This window comes from Carcharodon carcharias (assembly GCF_017639515.1).
Source record: "Carcharodon carcharias isolate sCarCar2 chromosome 37 unlocalized genomic scaffold, sCarCar2.pri SUPER_37_unloc_1, whole genome shotgun sequence".
Lineage (NCBI taxonomy): Eukaryota > Metazoa > Chordata > Chondrichthyes > Lamniformes > Lamnidae > Carcharodon > Carcharodon carcharias.
The window spans coordinates 2,915,804-2,937,274 of NW_024470758.1; the positions used below are offsets into that span (position 1 = coordinate 2,915,804).

The 21,471-nt window shown below is 46.4% G+C and overlaps 2 protein-coding genes across 2 annotated transcripts in view; both read left to right on the forward strand.

The window, feature by feature from the left end:
* Window positions 1-8,167, forward strand: part of yif1a (Yip1 interacting factor homolog A (S. cerevisiae)) — a 64,100-nt gene extending 55,933 nt beyond the window's left edge. Inside the window, exons 7-8 of the mRNA XM_041181943.1 lie at window positions 2,434-2,527; window positions 6,299-8,167. Coding sequence (XP_041037877.1) covers window positions 2,434-2,527; window positions 6,299-6,451 — 247 coding nt within the window. The 3' untranslated portion in view covers window positions 6,452-8,167. The remainder of the gene's footprint in view (window positions 1-2,433; window positions 2,528-6,298) is intronic.
* Window positions 8,168-12,085: 3,918 nt separating this feature from the next.
* The window catches only part of naaladl1 (N-acetylated alpha-linked acidic dipeptidase like 1), a 57,199-nt gene continuing 47,813 nt past the window's right edge, over window positions 12,086-21,471 (forward strand). Inside the window, exons 1-3 of the mRNA XM_041181836.1 lie at window positions 12,086-12,157; window positions 13,806-13,856; window positions 13,990-14,051. Coding sequence (XP_041037770.1) covers window positions 12,086-12,157; window positions 13,806-13,856; window positions 13,990-14,051 — 185 coding nt within the window. The remainder of the gene's footprint in view (window positions 12,158-13,805; window positions 13,857-13,989; window positions 14,052-21,471) is intronic.

A 21,471-nucleotide genomic window follows, 5' to 3' on the forward strand; every position in this document is an offset into this window, starting at 1 on the left:
TGGGGTCATGGGCAGGTTATGGATAAAGACCAAGATGCCAGAGGCAGTGGAGGGCTGAGAGAGGTGGTGGAGAGTTACAGCTGGTGTATCCTCAGTGTACAAGTGGAAACTGACCTCCCACGTCTGCAGATGATGCCACCGAAGGCCAGCCTGTGGGTGAAGAATAACTTCATTGAAAAGCAAATCGGATAGGGATTTTCAACAAGGGAGAATATGGAGTAAGAGAAGAGAAATGGGATTAGAGTCGATATTAAAACTAAGACATAGAGCTAGCACTGACACAGGGCCGAATGGCCTCCTCCCATTCTGTAAATTGTACAATTTTAAACTAAGGGAGCAGGAATCGGAGGAGGGTTTATTTTACGAGGTGCGGGGGCTGCACCCTGGTGAGGTGCTAACTGGGCAGAGGGCTGGTGTCTACATGGCTCAGTCCTTTACCCAAGAAGTGCTCCCTCTTTTCTCATTCCAAGAGGCTTCTTTTACAGTGGAAACCTAACAGCGATGCAGTGTAGATAACAGGGAATGTATAACGAAGGACAACTATATCCTCACCTATGCTGGGTGTTTGGCAGTGATTGGAACTTGACAAAGTCTCACAAAAAGGACAAGAGTCCGAATGCTTTGACCCCCCGCCCCACTCCAGAGCTTTGTACACAAAGTCTAGGCTGACATGTTAAAGCATCACTGAGGGAGTGCTGCACTGTCAAAGGTGCCATCTTTCGGATGAGATACTCAAATAAGGTCCCCCTCAGGTGGATGTAAAAGATCCCATGGTCACTGTTGGAAGAAGAGCAGGGGGTGCTCTCCCGAGTGTCCTGCAGTCAATATTTATCCCTCAACCAACATCACTAAAAACAAGTGATCTGGTAATGTGCAATCGTTCACGAGAAAGAGTCCGCTCAGTAGCTGTTCAGTAACCTTTGTGCAAGCCTTGAGCCTTCGCAAATTGAAGAGGTTGCCATCTGCCCTGAGTTGAGTGCGTACTCCTGTGTCAAGACCTTCTGCGTGCATGGCCAGGAGCATGTGGCAAAACAAGCTGGAGCCAATACATAGCCTTGCTACCGAGCTTGGAACAGCTGCTGAGTGAACTCTAGTTTGCAGACTACTGCGCTGTCATTGTACGTACTCCAGAGGACATTCAGCTGCTTGTTCATCGCTTTGCCCTAGCGTCAAAACACTTAGCTTGACAATAAGTTAGAAGAAGACAGGGATCTTGTATTAACCCAGCCTGGCCACATACTCCAAGATCCCACAGTCGCTTTCAGCAACACACCCCACCGTTCAGTGTGAAAGCTTTGCTATCGAGGGGATATCCTCTCCAATGACACAATGCTGGTCGACGAAATCAACCATCGCCTGGCAAAAGCAAGCTCGACATTTGGCAGGCTCACTTGGACTTTGTGAAGAGCATGGAGTTCGCCTCAGGGCAAAGATCATAACCTACCAGGCAATGGCTCTTAACATCACTTCTTTACGGGTGCAAGTATGGGACAACCTGCCAGCATCACGTGAAGCAGCTAGAAACATTCCATCTTCACTGTCTGAGATCGATTTGCAACATCAGGTGACAGAACAAAATCCCCAATACTGAGGATCTTGCAGAGCGCTACCCACCTGGCCTTGAAGGTGTGCTCATCAGAGCTCGGCTTCGGCGGGTGGGACACGCAGCTCACGTGGAGCTCTCCTGCATGCCAAGGGCAGAACGCCACAGCCAGCTGAACACGGGAACCCGCACCACAGGGTGTCCCAGACTCGGACATAAAGACAATCTGACGGCTAACCTCGGAGCTTGCGAGCTGGATCCCGGTACCTGAGGAGAAACAACCCTGGACAGACCCAAATGGAGAAGCCTCTGTCATCAAGCCACTTCAACATTTGAGCAGAACAGGGCCAAGTGAGCGCGGCACAAAGCCAATGCCTCCATCCACCCTGCCAGCGCTGACTTCACGTGCAGTATTTGCGATTGGCTATGCAAATCAAGACTTGGTCTAACGTCACATATACGACGACATCAGCCCTGACTGTAAACTGTTTTTTTTTTGCTGAACACTCATCCATCGATCTGACAGGTGAAACCTTAAATACGTTTCCATGGTGTTTTTAGGAGTTTGCTGTGCACAAGTTGGCTGCCCTGTTTCCTGCAGCAATGACTATACTTAAGTAAGTACTTAATTGGCTGTAAAGTGCTTTGGGATGTCCTGCGGTTGTAAGAAGATGCTCTAGAAATGCAAGCCTTTCTTTTATTAGCACTAAATCACACACTCTATTTTCCCTCTCCCTGGTAATGCTGATGATGCAGGAACCTAACTTCCTGCTCTGAGTTCGGATGTATCGCTGTCTGACACCTAATCTTTTGTGTATATTTGAATTTTCTGTCTCAGTGTATCCTGTGATAGAGCAGTTAACAGCAATCTCTTCCTGTTTCTCTGCCAGGATGATAATCACCATTCTAGGGGGCTTGCTGTTTGGGCGAGATGGCTACTATGTGGCACTGGCTTGGACCTCTTGCGCCATCATGTTCTTCCTAGTAAGTGACTCCCTCACATTCTCCTGCCTCACCAGAGCTAAAGAAAACTCTTAAGGCCTGAGCCCGCCCTCTACACTCTCTGAACTCTCGTGATAGCAACGGTAATGGAATTGTTCATTAATGTTGGAGTTAATCTTCATCAATTAGCCTTTGACAGTCCAGACCAGATGTTGAAGCACACGGCTCAGAAGGAGGCCATTTGGCCCAGCGCCCTGTGTGCTAGCTCTTTTTAAAGGACTATGTACTTCCCCTCCCTCCCAAACTTTTTCCCCATAGCTCAACAAAATACCTCCTCCTTAACCCCATGCTGTAACCTCTGCAGTCCACATTCTTGGGACCAAGTAACTTCTGCATTTCAGAATTTTGTGCGTTATGGAATGAAACTGGAATGCCTAATCAACTGTGTGAGACCCAGGAAACATCTTAGAAATAAATATTTGCCTGACATAAAACAGTGATTAAGCATTATAAAGCAGTGATAAAAATATTTTGCTTATCCAAATACCCTTATCTTCCACAATTAAAACAAAAACACAGCAGGTTTGGCAGCGTCTGTGGAAAGAGAGTTTTTCCAGTCCAATCTGACTGTTCAGAACTGGAGAGAGTTAGAAATGTGGTGTGTTTTATGCTGTTGAATAAAGGGTTTTGGGGAGGGGTGGGAGGATCAGGTAGAAGAAAAGAGAATGTCAGGGAGAGGTGAGAGGGCAGGATAGATTGAATAACAAAGATATCATGGTGTGGTAAGGCAAAGGAGAGTGGTAATGATTATAGTGAAGAAACAAAGCATTGTCCCAGAGTAAGTGTTAATAGCAGAATAAAGGATAGCTCTGCCTGAAAGCAAAAAAACATTAAAACCCCACGGTCCACTCTTCTATCACCTCCCAGCGCCTTATCCCCTTCCCACGCAATTGCAGGAGGTGCAACACCTGCCATTTTACCTCCCCTTTCCTCACTGTCCAAGGCCCCTAACGCCTCTTCCAGGTGAAGCAGCGATTTACTTGTGCTTCTTTCCATTTAGTCTACTGTGTTCGCTGCTCACAATGCAGCCTCCTCTACAGGGGGGAGGATCAAACACCGACTGGGTGACCGCTTTGTGGAACACCTTTGCTCAGTCAGCAAGCATGACCCTGACTTCTCGCCATTTTAATTCACCAGCTTGGCTCACCCTTCTTTCCTCAGCTACTGAAATGTTCCAATGAAGCCCAACGCAAGCTTGAGGAACAGCCCCACGTCTTCCATTTAGGCACTTTACAGGCCTCTGGATTCAACGTGGAATCCAATAACATCAGACCATGAACTCTGTCCTCCACTTCGATTCTCTTTTTTTTTGCCCAAGTGCCAGTCTGTATCTTGTTCTTTGCTTTCAGACAGAGCCGTCCTTTATTCTGCCACTAATACTTACTCTGGGCCAATGCTTCGTTGCTTTACTATAACCATTACCACTCCCTTTGCCTTTTGTTCCATGACATCTTTGAAATTCAATCTCTCCCGTCCTCTAACCTATTCCTGAGCTTCCTTTTTGCTCCACCTGACCCCCACCCCCCAACCCCGACCCCCCACTTTTTCAACAGAGTAGAACCCATCGCGTTTCTACCTCTCTCCAGTCCTGAAGAGGAGTCCTATTGGACTCGAAACGTTAACTCTGTTTCTCTCTCCACAGATGCGGCCAGACCTGCCGAGCTTTTCCAGCACTTTCTGATTTTATTTCAGATTTCCAGCACCTGCGGTATTTTGCTATTACCCTATTACCCTACCCATTTTACCCGCACCCAAAGTACTGAACTAAGATGATGCTTGGGTCCGCCCAAAAGGTTTCGAGGCAGCTGGACTGGAGAAGTACCAGTGTGTATCCAAGTCCTTTTCAATCTGGTAGTGCTTTCCAGATCATCATGACTCATCTCTTAAACAAAATTCTTTGCACCTAATCCTTGGCACTGTGTTCTAAGAGGTGAGGGAAAACTCAGTTATGGAGAGCTTTGGGAGCCATAAAAATCAAAAATGATCTAATCCCACCAACCCCCCTCCCCCCCGCCCGCCCCAAAGCAGGCTCCACTCGCCCACACATCGTGTCTCCAATCACGTTCATGTACTGTATTCTAAAACGTTAGCTGTCCTGAAAGAAATCTAATTTGTATTCGAATGAATCAGTACAGCCTGCTTCCACTGTCATCCCCGGGACCTTGTTCCATAGTTTAACCACTCGCTCACACATAATGTCCCAAATTCTGTTGGGAAACAAATGGCAGGTTGACAGCGGGCGCAGTTATTAATCAGCATATCAGCCAGTTGCTTCAGAGAATCGAGGCATGTAACTGTGAATTGCAAATCTCTAGAACGAGCTGATCGCTTTATGCCACTCCACCTTTGGCTTCATGCACATGGCATCATGTCATCGCCCTCCCCCTGATTTTTGGAACTTGTTGGATTAGCACATTACTTGCCTGTTCAGCTCGCTGCAGAAAGTTAGAGGTGATACTGAACTGTGCAAGTAATCTTTAACAGTGTGCGAATACCAGTCAATCTCTCCCCACAGAAAGAGAGCTGTTTAAGAATTTATCACCTGCAGGAATGAGACTCGGTTTAGAGATTTCATAAGTTTTAAGTTTAATTTGTTTCCTTGCTTTTCTTTCATCATTTTTTCTCCCCTTAATCCAATCTTTCTCCTCCCCACCGCCCCCCCCACTGAATTTCTCTTTCTGTAGATGATTTGGCTCTAATTCACCCAGTTTCCTTCTCCGTCGTCTCTGTTTCTTTCTCAATCCTTAAATCTCACTGGTTAAGGCGATAGACTCTTGGTCTCATCATTCATTAAGATCCTAGATTGCCCTCGCCATGCCGTTATCAGTCTGTGCTTCCAGACAAACATTTTGGAACTGAAGGAAAAGGTCTAACCTGTGAGGCATAGCGTTAGATGCCCCACTCCTGCAAATTCTGGGCCGTTATAATGTGTTTTGAGCAACAGGTGAAGCTAGCTGTTTCATGAAACTACTATGCAGTAGCAGCTCAAGTGGTATTTTCCACTGACAGGATGCTGTCATCAAGCCAAAAAGATGTTCTGCTTGTGACACAAATGAGTGATGTGATATATGAATTTAGGTGCTGATGTGATGCCGGATATGTAGACTGTACGCCCCAACAACTGGCAGATCGTATCATATAGCATGTCCCTTCGGCTGTTCGCATTAGGCAGAGTATTGACCGTACTTGGCCAGCCCATGGTTGCAAAACTCCGGATATAACGTCTAAAGTTAGATTTGATTCCGCTATTGGACAGCACTTACTGAAGAATCCTGAATGTGCTACAAATTACAGTAACAACCAATTTAAGAGCAGCCGGGCTCGCAATGTGGCTCACTTCGGCTTGTTAGATGCTACATATATTCATAGGCAGGCAAAAGGAACATGTCCAGGCATTGCACCTTTTTGAATTAAACAAAAGCCTGGGGGACAGTAGTTCCCTGGTGCATTCTCCGTCGCAACCCCTCAACAAATCAGCACCCGTTTTCTCATGCAATATAACTTGTTGCTCTCTTTGAAACTTGATATTCTTGCATTCTGTCCTGAAGAGTTCAACATGAAAAGCTTTGACAGCCTGTCTCTGTTTTTCAGCAATATTATGTGTTTGCACAGATTAGTTTTAAGTTCACTCGTTCGCTCCGCCCCCAGCATGCTGCATCTGATTGACTCTCTGTGCTAGTATAACTGTTGTCTCCGTTGGTTGCCAGTGTCACCTCGCTATTTCTGACCCTCTCTCTGCTTTGCTCCCCACAGGTCCGCTCCTTGAGGATGAAGGTCCTGTCCTCCGCCTCAGATGGAGTTACCAGCCACAGCTCCAGGAACCAGCTGCGGATGTATGTCACCCTGGCTGTCGCTGCATTTCAGCCCCTCATCATTTACTGGCTGACTGTTCACCTGATTCGGTGAGGGGGCATCCAGGGGGTAGGGGACGAGTGCTGAGCATTGGGGCCCTGTCATTCTACTCTGAGGTTGCGCAAGGTTAGGCTGCTGCCTCCGTCAGAAGAGCTGACGCTGGCAGTTTTTAAGGAGAGCCAAAAAGTTTCTGCTGTTTAATTCGAAAGTTAGTCTAGCGGCCTCAGTCAGAACTATATGCGGTACATAATTCACTACAACTGCACCGTCTCTAATGCCGTCTTTGTGAGTTGAGTGTGAGCTCGCTGTGGTGAGAGCCCTTATTGTACAGGGTACCTTGCCCATGATTCATGTGGATTGGGGAGGGGCCGTGGCTTTTGTCCAAAAGGGGTCACGGTGTATGGGATAGTGTGAGAGGGCTGTTGCATTGTCACGTTGTGAGTTATCACTCATTCTCATTTGGACCAAAGCTGTGAAAACAAAAGATGTGAGAATAAGAGAAGAATTGAAGCTCTCTTCTCAAAGGTTTCAGCTCAGTCAGTATCTTACTCTGCCCTCAGAAGGTTGTGGGTTGAAGCCCCACTACACAGTACACAATCCAGGCTGACATTTCACTGCTGCGTTGTCTTTGAATCAATACGTTGAACCCAAGGCCGGATGTGCCCTGGATATTCATCACCACCATCCCCGCCGCATTACAGTCGTGTTCCTACATTGATGCTGCAGTGCATTACACCAGTGCTGTTGCAGTGCACACCTTGTTTGTAATGGTGAAGTTCTCAAAAGCATGACATCCCAGCTCGATCCCCAGTCATATCGGCAACTCTTGTCCCAGTTATCATTTTCTGCATTAGCCTGTCCCCTCCCATCCACCCCCATCTTCCTCGCCCTCTCCCATGTTCACACCACCTCCCCTACACCCTCCGTGGAGGAGGAGGAGGGATTATAGCAAGAAGGAAGTGCCTTAAAAAACGGATCCTCATTCAATCCTGCACTACCACCGTAACCATTCGCATCTTAGTCTAACTTTTAATAAAGCTGCCAGTGTGTAGAGTGAAGAACTGGTGCCACTTTTGTTTTTATTCGTTCACTGGATGTAGGCGTCGCTGGCTAGGCCAGCCTTTATTGCCCATCCCTAATTGCCCCTTGAGGTGGTGGTGGTGATCTACCGCTGCCTTTCTTCCCCGTTTAATAGTGGTAAAACTGAAGTTCGGTCCCGAAGCTCCGAGCTAGCCATCGCCCCAGTTTTCGACCCCTGTATCTAACATTTGTGAGTGTTCCCCCTGCGAGGGGGGTGCTTCCTGTTCCTGCATGGTTGTTAGTCGCCACGTTAAGAAATGTACTTCGCAATTCAGGAGGGACGGTAAATCATTCTCCCAGGGCTGTTCCTTGGCACCTGAAGTGTATTATTAGAACCTTTAGAACAGCTAAGCTGTTAACTCCCATCCACGGGCAGTGGCAAAGAACAGAGTATCCAGATCTGCCCAAAACAGGTGGTGGTAGAGCAGGACGCCTGAACATCTCCCTCAGACTGCTACATGAACTGCATTGCCAATGAATGGGCATCAGCCCCAGGACTTCTAAGTGTGGCAGATGATAGGCGTGGAACGTCAGAAGCTGTTGAACAACCTTTGGTTTCTTCCACCATTTGTCAGTTTGAAGATGAAGTACCCCTTCCCCACAAATTGGTTTGCTGTGGTTCTCAATGTGATCTGTTTCAAATCCTCACCATGCTGTTGATTCTGTAAATAATAAATAGGATGAATAACATTTTGTACTCCTTATTACCTCCAGCAGTTTTTGCAAGTCGGATTTTGAACCTGGTTCCATCTGAACTCGCTCTGTGGCTGTTTAGGCCTTTCGTGGCTATTCACCAGTTTCCCCCCACTTTCCTCCATATAACTTCACTGATTCCCAATTTTATAGCCTCGTGATTCTGATCCTTACCTAACACCCCACTGGCCATGAGTGCGATAAAATATGAAATTTAATTCAATAAATCATTTCTGGGCAGGCATCAGATAAAATGACCATAAAAAGCTTTTTTTTTAATATCTATTTTTTCATGGGATGTGGGGGTCACTGGCATTGCTGCCCATCCCTTATTGCCCCTTGAGAAGGTGGTGGTAAGCAGCCGCCTTGAACTGCTGCAATCCGTGTGGTGTCGGTACACCCACAGTGTTAGGGAGGGAGTTCCAAGATTTTGATCCGGTGAAAGTGAAGGAACGGTGATATAGTTCCAAGTGAGGACAGTGAGTGACTTGGAGGGGGTGGTGTTCCCAAGTATCTGCCACCCTTGTCCTTCTAGATGGTAGAGGTCGTGGGTTTGGAAGGTATTGTCGAAGGAGCCTTGATGAGTTGCTGCAGTGCTCGTTGTAAGTGGTGCACTCAGCTGCCACTGTGCATCAGTGGAGAGAGTGAATATTTAAGGTAGTGGATGGGGTACCAAACAAGTGGGCTGCTTTGTCCTTGATGAGGTCGAGCTTCTTGAGTGTTGTTGGAACTGTACTTATCCAAGCAAGCGGAGATTGTTCCATCACATTCCAGACTTGTGCCTTGTAGATGGTGGACAAGCTTCGGGGAGTTGGGAGGTGAGTTACTCTGCATAATTGCAAACCTCTGATCTGCTCTTGCAGCCACAGTATTTATATGGCTGGTCCAGTTCAGCTTCTGGTCAATGGTAACCCCCAGGATATTGATAGTAGGGGACTCAGTGATGGTAATGACATTGAATATCAACTGGCAGGTGGTTGGATTCGCTCTTGTTGGAGATGGTCTTTGCCTGGTATTTAAGTGGCGCGAATGGTACTTGCCACTTGTCAGTCCAAGCCTGAATGTTACCCAGGTCTTGCAGTATATGGACATGGTCTGCTTTAGTATCTGAGGAGTCACAAATGATACTAACCATTGTGCAATCATCACCAAGCATCTCCACTTCTGACTTTATAATAGAGGGAAGGTCATTGATGAAGTAGCTGAAGATGATTGGGCCAAGGACACTGCCCTGAGGAACTCCTGCAGTGATGTCCTGGTACTGAGATGATTGACCTCCAACAACCACAACCATCTTCCTTTGTGCTAGGTATGACTCCAACCAGTGGAGAATTTTCCCCCCATTCCCATTGACTCCAGTTTTGCTAGGGCTCCTTGATGCCACATTCAGTCAGATGCTACCTTGATGTCAAGGGCAGTCACTCTCACCTCAAGTTTGAACCAAGGCTGTAATGAGGTCAGCTGAGTGGCCTTGGTGGAACCCAAACTGAGCATCAGTGAGCAGGTTATTGCTGTAAGTGTAAGTGCTGCTTGATTGCACTGTCGACAACCCTTCCATCACTTTGTTGATTAAAAGTAAACTGGGGCGATAATGTGCCCGGTTGGATTTGTCTGGCTGTTTGTGGACAGGACATACCTGGTCGATTTTCCACATTGCCGAGTAGATGTCAGTGTTGTAGCTATACTGGAACAACTTGGCTGTCAATGGTCAATACTGTTTGTGACTCCTTAGGCACCAAAGCAGACCGTGTCCATATGCAGCAAGACCTGGGTATAGTTCAGACTTGGGCTGATAAGTGACAAGTAACATTCATGCCAGGCAATGACCATATCTAAGAGAGAATCCAACCATCTCCAGTGTGGCAAGTCCTGGAGCACAAGGTTTGAGTAGTATTTGTGGAATGTTGTCAGGGCCCAAAGCCTTTGCAGTGTCCAGTGTCCTCAGCCATTTCTTTATATCATGAGGAGTGAATTGGCCGAAGACAGGCATCTGTGGTTCTGGGGACCTCAGGAGGAGGCTGAGATGGATTATCATCATTGGCACTTCTGGCTGAAGATTGTTGCAAATGCTTCAGCCTTGTCTTTTGCACTGATGTGCTGGGCTCACCCTTCATTGAGGATGGGGATGTTTGTGGAGCCTCTTCCAGTGAGTTGTTTAATTGGCCCTGACCATTCACAACTAGATGTGGCAGGACTGGAGAGCCTAGATGTGATCTGACGGTAGTAAAGATATCCTCTGGTAACCTGCGGTGTTAATATCCCTTTCATCCTAGCTCTCTTTAAATTACCTACATTCCCTTCAAGTCTCCCGTTATCCCAGCGTGCACATATATAGTCATTCCTTCATCGTGGCTGGGTCAAAATCCTGGAATTCCCTGTCTATCAGCATTACAGGCTCACCTTCACCACACACACTGCAGTGGTTCAAGAAGGTGGCTTGCAGCACTTTCTCAAAAGCAATAAATATTGTTCACCATTTCTAAAAATGATTTTGACTCAGGAATCGGAAGTACAATATCAAAGTATGAATATGACAGTACATTGCCAGGCATATTTAATACTGAGGGCGAAGGCCACACAATACAAGGCCACATTGACAGGCTTGCACAATTACAAATCTCAATTGTTTCCATACAATTCACACGCAATACAAATAATCATCATCACAGTGTTAACAGCAATTGTGAAATTCAAATACGTCAGTATGTATGGATTGTTGTTACACGTTTGTAGGGTAGGGGAGGCAGTAAGCACTAGATGAAGTTTGACTTCCCTCATGATGCCAGAACGGGAAGGGTACCTATATTAGGAAAAGCAGATGGGAACATAGGAACAGGAGTAGATCATTCAGCCCGCTGAGCATGTTCTGGCATTCAATTAGATCATGGTGGATCATCTACCTCAATGCCACTTTCCTGAGTTATCTCCATATCCCTTGATATCGTTAGTCTCCAGGAAGCTAGCTGTTTCTGTCTTGGGCATTCTCAATGATTGAGCTTCCACAGCCCCCTGGCATGAAGAATTCCAAAGATTCAACACTCTCTGACTGAGGAAGTTCCTCCTCTTCTCAGTCTTAAATGGCCTACCCCTTATACTGAGATTATGCCCCCTGCCTCTAGACTCACCAGCCAGGGCCAACATGCTACCTACATCCATCCTGTAAGAATTTTGTAAATTTCAATGAGATCACCTCATTCTTCAAAACTGTAGAGAATACAGGCCGAGTTTCCTCAATCTCTCCCCCTAAATCAATCCCACCATCCCAGGGATTATTCTGGTGAACCTCCTCTATGGAAAGTATATCCTTCCGTAAATAAGGAGACCAAAACTGTCCACAATACTCCGGGTGGGATCTCACCAAGGCTCGACACAATTGCAGCAAGACCACCTCTTGTACTCAAATCCCCTGGCGATGAAGGCCAACATACCATTTGCTTTCCTTAGTGATTGTTGCACCTGCATATTAGCTTTTAGTGACTCATGAACAAGGACACGCGGGTCCCTCTGAACACCAACATTTGCTGCACTGTCAGAGGTGCCTTGTTTCAGATGAGGCCTAAACTGAGGTCCTATTTGCCCTGGTATAATGTGGCCTGTGAAGTATTGTGCCTTCACACTCCTGAAGTTGCACTGCGTTTGGTGTGCTCCTACCTTGTACGCTTCATGAAGAATAAATGATAGATTGATGATCTCGTAGGAGCTACATTCTTCAAATACCTTCTACGCACTGCGGTCTCACCCATCTACTCCCCTCACCCCATCTTCTTGGTTTTTGGGAACAAACGATGAATAGATTTAGTTCCAGGCCAACTTGACCTGGTGCCTGGCCCCATCAAACGGCATGGAATTGGGATGCCATACCACCTATGTTCAGCAATAGTGGCGCCATTTTCGACACACGCTTCTCAGGGACCTATGGAGCTGGGCTATGCTTCAATGAAACGTGGACGAGGTGTGACCTCTGAAGAGCGAAGATGGCCCTACAAGGTAGGTAACCTGTTGATGTTTTTATTCTTTCATGTGGTATGGGTGTCAGTGGCAAGGTTGGCGTTTGTTGCCCATCCCTAATGGCCCTTGAATTGAGTAGCTATGACATTTCAGAGGGCACTGTACCTGGAGTCACATGCAGGCCCGACAAGGTAAGGATGGCAAATTTCCTTCTCTGAACCAGATGGGTTTTTACAACAATCAATGATAGTTTCATGATCACCATCACTCACTGGGCCTAACTTTCAATTGTAGATTTTATTAATTTAAATTCAGCTGCTGTGGTGGGGTTTGAACTTGTGCCTTTGGATTACTAGCCCAATGATATTCCCACTATGCCACCATCTCCCCTTTATTCTGAGTTTCGGTATTAGTGAAGGGGCGCCTGAGTGGGAGGCGTGGCTCCTGCAATTGCATGTGTACACTGACTGCCAGCCACACCCTGGTTCAGGGCATACACGTAACTCTACTCACTGCACCACGACTGGAAGATTTATCCCAAGGGATGTCCAGTGTCCCAGGAGACTACAGACCAGCAAGCTTGATGCCCATTGTGGGTGAAGTTATGAACCTAACTTAAAAGGCAAGATGATGGGCATCTGAACAGAAGCAAAATGATGAAAGGATAACCAATGAGAGTTCACAGAGGGGGAGGTGTTGGCGACGGAACGTACTGGTTTTCTTTGCGGGTACAACTCAAAGGTTGGTGGGGTGCCGCAGTGGATGTGGTGCACTTGGATTTCAACAAGACCCTTGATGTGGGAAGGCTGGTACTGAAAATGGAGGAAGCAGGAACGAGCGGAAATATTTGACAGTGGATACACAATCGGTTGGTTGATGGAACGCGGAAAGTAGTGGTACAGGGATTGTCATCAGCCTGGGTCTCAGCAGCCTGTTGCGTATCTTCGTAAATGATCTGAAGCTCAGTGTGAGAAGCACAGTGACTAAATTTGCAGTTGATTCAAAGTTATTGAAGGTGGTAGACAATGTTACCTCTAGGCTGCGCCGACATGCAGAAACCCTAAAGTTTCCACACAGGCGGTGCATATGCCTACCACTTTAACCTACCACACAAGCACAGCTGTGAAAAGGAACTTAAACATGCTCACACACTTAAACAAAGCACTCGTGCACTCCAAAAAAAAAAATTAGAGGGTAGGTTGGCATTGGGCGAATATAAACATAGTAAGCCAAGGAGGATTTGAATATGCTGGGGAATTGGGCAGACAGCTGGCAAATTGAAATTCAATATAGAGAAATGGAAAGTGGGGACGAAACCACCCAGAGCATAGCTCTTACCTAAACGTAAAGAGAATAACGTGCATGGAAAATGAGAGAGATCCGAGGGCTCGGAAGTGAAATCAGATGCTGGGGGAGTGTCGAAGGGTCAATATTGAGCTGAAATAACGCCACTTTACAAATAATCACCCTTGGAATGTTGTGTACTGTTCTGGTCGCCACTATACAAAAAAAAGGTATTGCAGCAGTTGAAAGGGTACAGAACTGGAATGATTGAGAAAAGGAGGGATTGGGTTATGAGGGAAGATGTAGGTTGGAGAGATGATTGAGAAGTGATACATTCATTTGATTTAGGAATCTAAAAGGACTAGATAATGTCAACCATGACGAGCTGTTTTATCTTGTCCAGAACAGTCGAACCAGAGGACATGGTCTGCGTCTGAAGTGGGTGAAATCAAAGGTAATTTGTAGAAGCAATATTTCAGTGAGCAGGTGGTCGATCTATAGAACAGACTTTCTCGAGAAACAGTGGGAGGATTTGATTCATTCAAATACCAGTAGATTTCTTTCACGTAATACATTTTGAGGCGCAGTATATGAGTGATTTGAAACATGCCTTTCCATGTGACGAGTGCATCATTCTACAGAGGAACAGGTGAATTTGGATGCATTGCTTCGATGGACCAAATGGCCGACTCCTCCACCGACGCACAGTAGCAGCAGTGTGTGTACCATCTACAAGGTACACTGCAGGAACTCACCAAGGTTCCTTAGACAGCACCTTCCAAACACACGACTTCTACCACCTGGAAGGACAAGGGCAGCAGATACATGGGAACACCACCACCTGCAAGTTCCCCTCCAAGCCGCACACCATCCTGACTTGGAAATGTATCGGCCGTTCCTTCACTGTGGCTGGGTCAAAATCCTGGAACTCCTTCCCTAATAGCACTGTGGGTGTACCTTCACCATAGGGACTGCAGTGGTTCAAGAAGGCAGCTCACCCCCACCTTCTTGGGGGCAATTAGAGATGGCAATAAATGCTGGCCCAGCCAGTGATGTCCACATCTCGTGAATAAAAAAAAATGTTTAGGTTTATTTGGTGGGCAATGCCTGGTGCACTCCGTACTCAGATGTTACAATAAAGTTTTAACATATATAATTAGCCAATCTAATTATCCCACAGTTGCAGAGTTCTGCAGAGCAAACTCAATGAACATAACACATTTCGCAAGAGGAAATGGGGACAGCATGGAAGGAAGGGGGTGTGGGGCACCATATGGGAAAATGCATAGGAGGGGTGGAATGGGGCATGGGGATATGAGATGGATGAAAGGAATGAGTTGGATATGGCATTTTTATAGAAACATATATAGAAACTAGGAGCAGGAGTAGGCCATTTGGCCCTTCGAGCCTGCTCCGCCATTCAATATGATCATGGCTGATCATCCAACTGAATAGTCTGCTTCCGCTTTCTCCCCACACCCTTTGGTCCCTTTCGCCCCAAGAGCTATATCTAACTACTTGAAAACATACAATGTTTTGACCTCAACTACTTTCTGTGGTAGTGAATTCCACAGGCTCACCACTCTCTGGGTGAAGAAATTTCTCCTCATCTCAGTCCTAAATGGTCTAGTCCGTATTGTCAGACTGTGACCCCTGGTTCTGGACTCCCCCACCATCAGGAAAATCCTCCCTGCATCTACCCTGTCTGGTCCTGTTAGAATTTTATAGGTTTCTATGAGATTTCTCCCCCCCCCCCCCCCCCCCCCCCCCCCCCCCACCCCACCTCATTCTTCTGAACTCCAGCGAATATAATCCTAACCAACTCAATCTCTCCTCATATGTGAGTCCCGCCATCCCAGGAATCAGTCTGGTAAACCATCGCTGCACTCTCTCTATAGCAAGAACATCCTTCCTCAGATAAGGGACCAAAACTGCACACAATATGTGGTCTCACCAAGGTCTTGTACAATTGCAGCAAGACATCCCTGTTCCTGTACTGAAATCCTCTGTCTACGAAGGTCAACATACCATTTGCCTTCTTTACCGCCTGCTGCACCTACATGCTTACCTTCAGCGACTGGTGTATGAGGACACCCAGGTCTCATTGCACATTCCCCTCTCTCAATTTATAGCCATTCAGATAATAATCTGCCTTCCTGTTTTTGCTACCAAAGTGGATAGCCTCACATTTATCCACATTATACTGCATCTGCCATGCATTTGCCCACTCACTCAGCTTGTCCAAATCACACTAAAGCATCTCTGCATCCTCCTCACAGCTCACCCTCTCACCCAGCTTTGTGTCATATGCAAATTTGGAGATATTATATTTAGTTCCCTCATCTAAATCATTAATATATATTGTGACTAGCTGGGGTCCCAGCACTGATCCCTGCAGTACCCCACTAGTCACTGCCTGCCATTCGGAAAAAGAACCCCTTTATTCCTACTCTTTGTTTCCTGTCTGCCAACCAGTTTTCTATCCATCTCAATACACTACCCCCAATCCCATCGGCTTTAATTTTACACGCCAATCTCTTATGTGGGACTTTGTCGAAAGCCTTCTGAAAGTCCAAATAAACCAGATCCACTGTCTCTCCCTCATCAACTACTAGTTACATCCTCAAAAAATTCCAGTAGATTTGTCAAGCATGGTTTCCCTTTCATAAATCCATGCTGACTCTGTCCGATGCTGCCACTGTTTTCCATGTGCTCAGTTATTAAATCTTTTATAATGGACTCTAGAATTTTCCCTACTACCGACGTCAGGCTGACTGGTCTATAATTCCCTGTTTTCTCTCTATCTCCCTTTTTAAATAGTGGGTTTACATTATCTACCCTCCAATCTGTAGGAACTATTCTAGGGTCTATAGAATCTCGGAAGATGACCACCAATGCATCCACTATTTCTAGGGTCACTTCCTTAAGTACTCTGGGATGTAGATTATCAGGTCCCGGGGATTTATCGGCCTTCAATCCCATCAATTTCCACAACACCATTTCCCTACTAGTACTGATTTCTTTCAGTTCATCCCTCTCACTAAACCCTGTGTTCCCCAACATTTCTGGTATGTTATTTGTGTCCTCCTTTGTGAAGACAGAACCAAAGTATGTATTTAGTTGGTCAGACATTTCTTTGTTCCCCATTATAAATTCCTCTGTTTCTGACTGTAGGGAACCTACATTTGTCTTCACCAATATTTTTCTCTTCACACACCTATAGAAACTTTTACAGTCAGTTTTTATGCTCCTCACAAGCTTACTCTCCCACTCTGTTTTCCCCTTCTTAATCATTCCCTTGGTCCTCCTTTGCTGAATTCTAAACTGCTCCCAATCCTCAGGTCTGTTGTTTTTTCTGGCCAATCTGTATGCCTCTCCCTTGGATCTAATACTATCTCTAATTTCCCTTGTAAGCCATGGTTTGGTCATCTTTCCTGTTTTACTTTTGCGCCATCCAGGAATAAACAATTGTTGCAGTTCACCCATGCGCTCTTTGAAAGTTTGCCATTACCTATCCACCATCATCCCTTTAAGTAACGTTTCCCAATCCATCATAGCCAACTTGCGTCTCATACCGTCCTAGTTTCCTAGGACCCTAGTCTCAGAATCAACTACGTCACTCACTGCTAGGGGGAAACTAAAAATTAAAGAGAATTTACTGAAAAATCCTTAAATCTCCAGGCAGGCATGGCTGCTAAACATATTAAGAGTTGAAGATTACCAGATGAACATTGCACAGCCTTGACAGTCAGACCAGAGACACAAGCAGGACATAAATTAGATTAAGTGTACTCCCCTCTCACACAGGGAACGGGCAGATGGTTTTAGCTTAGATATAGGAAGACATGCAATGGACAAAGAGGGGGCTTTGATGAAACACAAAGCAGTCTTGAGTTGTGAGAACCAAGGTCTTTGCGTGCGTGTTTTAATCTTGATTGGATAATATAATTGTGTACACACCCTTTAGAATAATTGGTGGGCAAAATCACATGTTTATGTACTCAATAGGATAGAGTTAGCACGGGACCGGTGTGTTGGTTACCGATTGGATGTATTCAAATGTACTCAAATGTCTTATGATAAGAAAAAAGTACAAAAGTAATGAAATGTAATCAATCTGGGAGCTGGGTCTTCATTCTTAGGAATGATTGCAGCTCCCTTGCATGTGCTTGAATAAAACCGGTGAAAGGAAGCCTGAGTCTCTGTGGTCGTTCCAGGATTGGAGAGTGTCACCATCTTCAATCTCCATCTTGATGAAGAACCCTATCATATTATGGTCGCATGAGAGGGATGGAATGTCGTGGGATGGGGCTTTAACAAGTTACAGTGGCCATAAAGATACCAATTGCCCTGCAAATGTTTTGCAGCTCTCTGCTGGTGTGTCAATATTTATCTGCAGGAGGGCATCCCAGGCTGCAACGTTTGCAGAGCACTTTGCAAACAAATAAAAATGACTGCTCACTTTTTACATCCTTAGACGAAGACGCCCCCCCCCCGCCGTGTAACACGGTCAAAGGATTCTGCCCAGCCTCAAGGATATAACCTTTTCTATTATTTCTGTAATCAAGATGAACACTAAGCCTATCAGATTACAGGTCGCACTGGAGGACAATTCCACTATCATCGGAACATTGAAACAACCTGACAAAGAAATACCAAAGGTCCATCTTGTCCACCTCCTACCGGCCTGACAGGTGTATGATGCAAGGACAGTGAAGTTTACATGTACAGCACTTTAACAGGCCATTCAACCCAACTAGTCTGAACTCGTGTCTATACTTCACAGGATCCTCCTCCCATTCAATCTACCTTACCTCAGCCTTTCAGTGCACCTTTCTACTCCTGTTTCTCTCATGCGCTCTTCTGGTTTCCTTTTGAAGATATCTATATACCTCAGCCACTCCCAGTGGTAGCGAGTTCTATATTCTCACCGCTTTCCAAGTAACGAGATTTCTCCTTATCTGTCCTGCCGGGTGGGAAAGGACATACCCAGGGATGGTGATGGCAGTGTCTGGGACATTATCTTTACGGTATGATTCTGTGAGTATGACCATGTCAGGCTGTTACTTGGCTAGTCTGTGAGACAACTCCCCCAATTTTGAGACAAGCCCACAGGTGTTAGCGAGGAGGATTTTGCAGGGTCGGCAGGTCTGAGTTTGGCATTGCCGCTTCCGGTGCCTTGGCCGATGTTGGGTGGTCCACCTGGTTTCATTCCTTTGAGGCTTTTCAGCGGTTTGATAGAATTTTGACCCAGCAATGTTTGAAGGAATGGTGATATCTGTCCAAGCTGGGATGGTATGTGACTTGGGTGGGACGTTGGAGGCGGTGGTGTTCCCAACGCGTTGCTGCTCTTGGTGGTAGAAGTTACAGGGAACCTCGATGCATTGGTGCGGCGTGTCATATAGATTGTACATACTGCGGCCACAATGCGTTAGTAAGAGCGGGGTGGGGGATGTGGTGGAGTGGGCATGGAGTCCAGTGACAGGGATACATGGACTACAATGATCAAGTGAACTGCTCTGCCCTGGGTAGTGTTGAGTTTCTCAAGTGCTGCCTCCATCCAGGTGAGCGATGAGTACCCCCTCACACTCCTGGCTTAAGGCTTGTAGACGGTGGATCAATTTCTGGGGGCTGGGGAAATCAGAAAAGGGTCAGAGTACCCAGTCTTTGCCATGCTGTAACAGCCACTGTGTTGATGTGACAGCTCCAGTTCAACCGCTAGTCAGCTTTGAGCCCCAGGATGTTGATGGTGGTGGAACTCAGTGATGGTGGTGCCCTTGAACATCATGGGGCATAGGCTGGTACTTAACAGCAGGAGTGTTCTCCACCATGTTATCCAGGTCCTGTGGTAGGTGGCTTGGGCTATTTCCTTATCAGAGAAACAACTGAAGGTGGTCGAGTCGAGGGGGCTGCCCTAATCTGGGATATTTGCCCCCTGACAATCCAACCATCTTCCTTTGCTTCAGGTAGGACTCCAGCGTTTAAAGGGTTTTCCTCCCCTCGACCTTCCCATTATGGGTCCTTGGTGCCACCTTACAAATATAAAAGATGGTTCCAGATATCAGGGATTTCAGTCATAAATAATGGTCGAGGATGTTTTATTTGCAAACCATATGATCCAAGAGGAGTTCTCGAGTTTATGAAAGGGACAAGCAAAGCCGATGAAGGATTTTAACAAACTGGCATTCAGCGGTTACACTGGGAGGAGGTCAGACATAAGAGGGGAAGCCAGGGAGAACTTGCAGCCCCCAAAAGGGGAATTGAGTTTGTGGAATAAGTTCCCTGGGAAGGTCATTGAAGTTGGATGTTGTCAGTGGCCGGAGGTTTAGAAGGTGGTGGGGAGCAAAGAGAAATTAGATGGTTCTGGAGAGAGAAGAGGACTAAGGGATTTGATGGAAAAATTTGCACAGAAGATTGGGAGGCCGAAATAATTGAGGCATTTAAAACTATTAAGTGAGCTGTTAGGTACATACGGGGAGAAGGCGGGAGAATGGGGTTGAGAAACTTATCAGCCATGATTGAATGGCGGAGCAGACTCGATGGGCCGAATGGCCTAATTTCTACTCCTATGTCTTATGGTTTTATGGTATCGTTTATTGTTAGCTGGACTGTTGGCATCATCCGACTTCTCTGGCTTTCTTCAATCCACCCTCAGTCCAGGTCTCAATCTTATCCACCCATCCCATTTTTCATCTTCCTCTTCTGCTATTAACCCCCAATTTCTCCTTCAATTGCTGCCAGGCCAAGGCTGTCGGGCCTTTGTTTCCAATATCCATACTTGGCTATCATTCTCTGTCTCTAACTGTACTTAGCAACCCTTTTGATGCCTGAACTTCTCTGGAGCTAACCCGCTCATTTGTCTTTCTGTCTAACCAGCTGGTCCTGAGCATCCTCCGTCTTTTCCACATTGCAAAAGCTGTCCTTGTCCTCTCATCCTCTTTCAGCAGAGTCCTGACTCTCACATCCAGAGAGTGCAACACTCCACACTAGCAACTGTAGCCAGCAAGCTTTTTCAGCTTCATGCAGATGCTTTGGGACTTCCAGGCACTACCTAAGTAGCTGGTCACGCCTCTTGCGGGAGCCCACGTAACCTTGATTTCACTCTCAGATGTGGCTTTGGCGTTTATCATGGAGCCAAGGTGCTTGAATTTGTAGGGTAGATAAAGAGAAACTATTCCCCCTTGGTGGGCAGAGTCCAGAACAAGGGGGCATCACCTTAAAATGAGAGCCACGTCGTTCAGGGGTGATGTCGCACAAAAGGGAATGCAAATCTGGAACTGTCCCCCCAACCACACCCCCACCCCCGCCACCCCTCCTCCCCCCAACCATCGCCCCCAAAGAGGCTGTGTATCCTGGGGAACAACTGGCACTTTCAAGACCGAAATCAAGCGATTTTTGTTGACTCGGGTATGAGGGATATGGAGCAAGATTGGGAAAATGGATTTGAGGTACGGGTCAGACAGGACCTGATTGAATGGCAGAACTGGCCCAAGGGGCTGAATGACCATCTCCTGGTTCCTTGAGACGGAGGGCTGGATAGCTGGGTTCACAGCAGAGCCAGCCAGCCGCTAAGCTTGGGGCAGACCCCAATCCTGTCACTACTTAGTGACACCGCTCCACTGGGAACTGTGCATTGATGTTGACCAAGAACAGAATCATGCCCTCCCCTACCCCTCACTGTCTGAGCTGGCACACAATGAATTGCTCCCTGGATGAGATGCCATGGGATTTTCACAGTGCCCATGGGGGTGTACCCCCACGGTGATTTAGGGAGAAAATGGCAGGAAGCTTTGCGGGAATTGAGATAAGAATGGGAGTTGGTCATTAGCCACTTCAGCCTGTTGTGCCATTCATAACTGAGCTCTATATTAACTCCATCCATCCTCCTTGATTCAATATCCCTTAATATCCTTGCCCAACAAAATTCCATTTATTCTAATTAGTTTGAAAGTGACTATATTGATGGAAGTCCTGTTATTCCCATTTTAGGAAAGAGATTGGACTCTCTGACAAACAGGACAATGTCTGTGGTCCCAACCTAGTGAGATGTTAATGTTATGTTAATTGCA